Source organism: Arachis ipaensis, chromosome B10 (assembly GCF_000816755.2).
Source record: "Arachis ipaensis cultivar K30076 chromosome B10, Araip1.1, whole genome shotgun sequence".
NCBI lineage: Eukaryota > Viridiplantae > Streptophyta > Magnoliopsida > Fabales > Fabaceae > Arachis > Arachis ipaensis.
This window is the reverse complement of record NC_029794.2, coordinates 126,821,232-126,827,634: the sequence shown is the minus strand read 5'-3', so window position 1 is coordinate 126,827,634 and position 6,403 is coordinate 126,821,232. Positions and strand designations below refer to the sequence as shown.

Genomic DNA, 6,403 nt, shown 5'->3' with positions numbered 1-6,403 from the left:
ATTTTTTTGGACTCTCTTTTTTTCTTGAGAAAAATCTAAAATATTAATATTTAAATCATAATTACTCTTTTTTGAGAGTCAAATGGCTGAAATTGAGTTTGGGGGTTATAACTTATAAGAGAGGTCTCAATTGAAAGAAAATAACAAACACTAGAGGAGGAGAGAAAAAGAAAGCATATTTCCACTCACACAAATGAAAGCATGCAAGCAATGAAGCAATTTATCTTCTCCCTTAACCATGCTCGACCTCAAGTCAATGGAAGGCACTGTTTCAGATGCAATTGGGCAACTGAATTTGTCATTCTAGCCGCCCAAACACCAACTTCAAACAATCTGCGGCGGAGGCCTCCAAACGGTAAATCCCTCTTTTCTTTGATTTTGATCTTGATCTCGAATTGCTTGGGTTGTTTTATTCCTTCTCTTTAAAGTATGTTTGCTTTGATGATTTTGTTCTGTGGATTAGAAACTGTTTTAAACAGATTCATTTCTAGATTTCCAAATTTCCCAAATAACATTTGCTGCCAGCGAAATCTGCCCAAGTCCCTCATCCGTTGAATTAAGTTTTAATAACCAATTGTTTAGAGATCAAACATTCTGCTCACTAGGAGATATGTACATTGACATCTTAATAGACAATGTTTAATAGTTTCAGGCTCATAATTACAAATTGGGCATACAGGATTATTTATTAATTTTTTTCTTACAAAGATTTCCTAATACGGTACTAATTTATGGCATGCTTTCCAAATAAACATAAGTTCCTTGTTGGGAGCCTCCATATTGATATTTATTCCATATTAATAGCACTATGGAACAGAATAATCATACATATGCAAACAGATATTGTGCCATTAGTTTTTGTCAACTAGATTATCATATACGGCCCCCAAGCTTTTATGCAAAATATCTTGGATAAACATAGTCAAGTTACTATGAGAAGATCCACCTTCTGCTACAGATATTTTAGCCATTTCCGCTAACTTTCTTACCCTTTCTCTTCTCTCTTCACATTCACCATTATTCCCATCCATTAACTTTTCTATTCCTATTTTAATATCTTCTTTCCTAACCAGTTCACCAACCTCCTCTTCTTTCCCCCACTCCATAGGACTTTTCGCACCAATCATCACTCCAACTTTTAGTACTTTGACAACTAGTTTTTCATTCAGAAACTGGTCGCCAAATAAGGGCCATGTCAGCATTGGCACACCAGCACATATAGCTTCTAAGTTAGAGTTCCAGCCACAATGTGTCAAGAACCCTCCGATTGAAGGATGTGATAGTATTAGCAGTTGAGGAGCCCAACCTCGAATTATAAGGCTCTGATCTTTGATTCTTTCTTCAAACCCATCTTCCTTAATCCACTTTTCTAGCACTTCTGATTGACTTCCTTTTCTTATGACCCAAATAAAAGGTCTTTTTGATTCTTCTAAGGCTAAACCAATCTGAATCAACTGAGTTGCAGTTAGATTACATAAACTTCCAAGACATACATAAATTACACTCTTAGGCTTTTGAGAATCAAGCCATTTTTGGTGCATCCACTCTTCAGTTGAAACCATGTTGCCTCTTTGAGCCTTGTCCAATTGATCTTTGTTGCTTAATGACACCGGACCAACGCACCACACTTTATCCTTTCTATGCTTCTTGTATATGCTTGCATACTCAGGCTCCAACTCTTGGAAGGAATTCATGATTATTCCATAAGTGTCTGCTTCGGCCGCGTATATCTCTTGATAAAACTTGTTCCAGTTCTCATCCGCTAGACTTAGTGCCTGCGCTTTGGTGACTTCAATCTCGTCTGGTAGACTCGGTATAATGAAGTACTCTGATTCATCCTTTATGCTCTCCGTCACATTACTGATGCGCAAAGCATCGTTACAGACGAGATAGTAGCAACTCACTCCGGAAAAAGAAATCCTTGGAACATTGAATTTCTTAGCAATGTGGATTGTGTATGGGAGACATATATCGGAGACTATGCAACTTGGTGGGGGCGACAACTCTTCAAAGAGTTTTTCCACAGGCTCCCTTAGAACACTTAGTGCAGTGAATAAACTCAAGGCATTGCCTAGTGAATGAAGCATGTCAAGATTCTCACACCCTTCTGGCAAACCTGCCTCTTTATATGGAAACTGAAGCTGAATTAGTCGAATTTGGTAACCGGAATTGATTAAACGAGCAAAGGTTGATGTGAATCTTGCTGCATTTTGCGGGGTTGTGACTACCGTGACAATAACATTATTGCGCTGAAGCAATAACTTTGCTAAGTCCATTATGGGAATCATGTGGCCTTGTGCCATGAATGGGAAGATAACGAAGTGGAGCTGAGGTGTTTGGGAAGCCATTATTGTTTCTCTGGATATGATTTAGTCCACTGAATAATTTCACTTGGAAGATATTTATAAACTGCATTCCTTTCTTGGTGATATCAGTGTCTACATCAGCCAGTTATATATCATTGTATAAATTTTTATTCTATTTTATTTTATTTATTTTTTTGTGTCTCACATCACTAATCTACCACTGATTTTTAAGTATTTTGGCGCTTCTTTCGTCTGTTAGCACACAACCTATATACATCATGTGTCTTCCTCAGAAATTATTTGTACGTTTCAATGTTTCTATGTATATCTCATTTCTCTGTCCGTCTCTTAACCACTTGGTGAAATGTCGCTAAGCATAAAGTCATACAGATTTTCTTCATCTTAGAATATATTAACTTGGTGAAATGTTTTTTGTTACTGAATGTCCATTTGAATTGCATTTTGATAAAGAAGAAATGTGAATAATTAAGGACTCCTAGTTAGATAATCTTAACATCATGTAATTTTGGGTTTTTTAATCAAAATTTTGTACTTATTCTGGGATCATATTAATGGTTTTGATACTACCATTGTTAAGTTAAATTAGAGTAAATGCTTCGTGGTCTTATTTGCTGGGATTTTTGTGACCTGATTTTGATTATTCCATTGTTTCTACTAAGAAAAGAAAAATATTAGTTTGGCCCCTTTAAATTTTAATCTTTTATTCATTTTTTCTCCTAAGATTTGAACTAAATATCTTTGATTATGAGACTAAAAAGTTTACTATCTTAACTAATCCTGCATCATCTTATGAACATGAGTACATGACTAATCAACCATTTGCATAGAAAAATGAATGACATCATAGTTACATTTATAATCAAATTTTATAAATAATATATTTAAAAATCAAATTCACATCTATTATCAAAATATAATAAAAATACAAAAATACAGCAATAACTCATGTTTTTTAGTTGTTAATAAAAAGTTTGATTATTCTATTGTTAGAAAATTTGATTATTTGGTAAAGAAAATTTTGATTATTTTGATGATTGATTATTCCATTAATAAACAATCATGCTATCACTAATCAACATATAGAAATATCTATTTGGCATTTTATCAAAAATATTCTGTAAATATGTTTGATTATTGGTTTAGGATTTAGCTAATATGTGTCCTAAACATACATATTAATATTACCAAGTAAGAAAATTTGTGTAGTAAAAATATGAAGTTTACATTTTCAATGCATTTTTTGTTTATTTATTAATTCTATTAATAATAATCTTAACATGTGCATATTAGTTAAACCCATTGGTCTATTAAAAATTTCTTTATTCTATTATGATAAGTTTGATTATTTTAGTAGCTGATTATTTAGTTGAAAAAAACTATGTGAATCAATATATAAATATATATAAATACATAATAATTAATTTATTAGTTAATTTTTAATATGCATGTAATATTTTTTATTAATAAAACATGTATACATAAAATGTGTGCTAATACACAATAATTGATTTGGATTTGGATCTTCTAAAGTTTGAATTTTACTTTAGAGAGTAAAGTGTGATTTTTCTACCCTTGAATGATTTCTCTTTCATATTTATATAAATGGTGAGAGATCAAACTTTACTCTCTAAAGTTTCTAACTTTCTTCTTTTATTTAATAATAAAAGGCATAATAGGTAAAAATTTAATTAATGACTTTTTGAAAATAGAAAATGACACATAATTTACAGCAAAAAAAAAAATGAAAAAAAAAACACTTAATATAATGGAGGGAAATTTTTTTCTTACATAAATTTGCTAATACCAATACTAATTGATGACATGCTTTACAAAAAACATAAAATTCTTATTGGAGCCTCCATATTGATTTTTACTCCATATAATAGTACTATGGAACAAAATAATCATGATTTTGTGCCATTAGTTTTTGACAATTAGATTATCATATACCTCCCATGCTTTTATGCAAAATATCTTGGATAAACATAGTCAAGTTACTATGAGAAGATCCACCTTCTGCTACAGATATTTTAGCCATTTTCGCTAACTTTCTTACCCTTTCCCTTCTCTCTTCACATTCACCATTATTCTCATCCATTAACTGTTCTAGTCCTATTTTAATATCTTCTTTCTTAACTAATACACCAATCTCCTCTTCCTTCCCCCACACCATAGGACTTCTCACACCAACCATCACTCCAATTTTTAGTACTTTGACAACTAGTTTTTCATTCAGAAACTGGTCTGCAAATAACGGCCACGTCAGCATTGGCACACCGGCGCATATAGCTTCTAAGTTAGAGTTCCAGCCACAGTGTGTCAAGAACCCTCCAATTGAAGGATGTGATAGTATTAGTAGCTGAGGAGCCCAACCTCGAATTATAAGGCTCTGATCTTTGATTCTTTCTTCAAACCCATCTTCCTTAATCCACTTTTCTAGCCTTTTTAATTGACTCCCTTCCCTTATGACCCAAATGAAAGGTCTCTTTGATTCTTCTAAGGCTAAACCAATCTCAATCAACTGAGTTGCAGTTAGATTACATAAACTTCCAAGGCATACATAAATTACACTCTTAGGCTTTTGAGAATCAAGCCATTTTTGGTGCATCCACCCTTCAGTTGAAACCTTGTTGCCTCTTTGAGCCTTGTCCAACTGATCCTTGTTGCTTAGTGACACCGGACCGATGCACCACACTTTATCCTTTCTAACCTTCTTGTACATTCTTTGATACTCAGGCTCCAATTCTTGGAAGGAATTCATGAGTATTCCATAAGTGTCTGCTTCGGCCGCATATACCTCTTGGTAAAACTTGTTCCAGTTCTCGTCCGCTGGTCCTGGTACCTGTGCTTTGGTGACTTCAATTTCATCAGGTAAACCCGGTATAACAAAGTACTCTGTTTCATCCTTTATGCTCTCCTTCACATTACTGGTGCGCAAAGCATCGTTACACATGAGAAAGAAGCAACTCATTCCAACAAAAGAAATCCTTGGAACGTTGAATTTGTTAGCAATGTGGATTGTGTACGGTAGACTCATATCAGAGACTATGCAGCTTGATGGCGGCAACAACTCTTCAAAGATTCTTTCCACGGGTTCCCTTAGAAGGCTTATTGCATTGAAAAAACTCGTGGCATTGCCAAGTGAATGAAGCATGTCAAGATTCTCACACCCTTCTGGCAAACCCGCCTCTTGATATGGAAACTGAAGCTGAATTAGTCGAATTTGGTAACCCAAATCGATGAAACGAGCAAAGGTTGATGTGAATCTTGCTGCGTTTTGGGGGGTCGTGATTACCGTGACAATAATATTAGTGCGCTGAAGCAATAACTTTGCTATGTCCATCATTGGAATCATGTGGCCTTGAGCCATGAATGGGAACATAACGAAATGGAGCTGTGGTGTTTGGGAAGCCATTCTTGTTTCTTAGGATATGGTAATTTGGATTTAGTGCACTGAATAATTTTACTTGGACAGTTGGACTTGATATTTATAAACTGCATTCCTTTCTTGGTGATGCAAGTGCCTGCACTGGCCAGCTATATATGATTGTATAACTTATCTTTTTGAGTGAATACCCCATCCGGCCCTGCCCAGACAATTATCTCGAAAAGACAACGAGGCTCCCAAAAAAATAAAAACACCCAATACGGTCCCTGATATTTTTTTTTGGACTGATTAGCCCCTGTGCCAAAAAAAACAACATTGATTTTTTTTTTGACACAGGGGCCTCGTTGTCCTTTCGAGATAATTGTCAGGTGCGAATTAAAAATTTTTTTTTGTCAAGGACCTCGTTGTCTTTCGAGGTAATTGTGAGGGGTTATTTTGGGTTTTTCTCTTTCTTTTTCTAATTTTTTTTCCCTTGCATCACTAATCTTCCTCTAACTTTTAAGTAAAGAATTTTAGGTAGCCAATATTTTTTTCTCTCTTTTTTTGTCTTATCTTTGAATTAATACTAGCCAATTCTTCCTTTTTTCACCCTAAATGTTAGGAAGCTAACATTTTTTAGAAAGTATTTTGACGAGTGATTGATCTTAATATGTGCTTTAAAAAATGAATACATTTTTATATAAACTCT

The 6,403-nt window shown here is 34.1% G+C and overlaps 2 protein-coding genes across 2 annotated transcripts; both read right to left on the bottom strand.

Moving 5' to 3' along the window:
* Positions 612–2,712, bottom strand: LOC107623496 (UDP-glycosyltransferase 73C6-like). The gene has a single exon (XM_016325785.2). The coding sequence runs from the start codon at positions 2,346–2,348 to the stop codon at positions 852–854; it is 1,497 nt and encodes a 498-aa protein (XP_016181271.1). The 5' UTR covers positions 2,349–2,712; the 3' UTR covers positions 612–851.
* On the bottom strand, positions 4,191–6,024 carry LOC107623497 (UDP-glycosyltransferase 73C6-like). The gene has a single exon (XM_016325787.2). It carries the CDS (start codon positions 5,740–5,742, stop codon positions 4,270–4,272), a length of 1,473 nt encoding a protein of 490 aa, XP_016181273.1. The 5' UTR covers positions 5,743–6,024; the 3' UTR covers positions 4,191–4,269.

Coding starts and splice junctions, on each gene's coding strand:
- LOC107623496 (XM_016325785.2), bottom strand. CDS start 2,348: ATGGCTTCCCAAACACCTCAGCTCCACTTCGTTATCTTCCCATTCATG.
- LOC107623497 (XM_016325787.2), bottom strand. CDS start 5,742: ATGGCTTCCCAAACACCACAGCTCCATTTCGTTATGTTCCCATTCATG.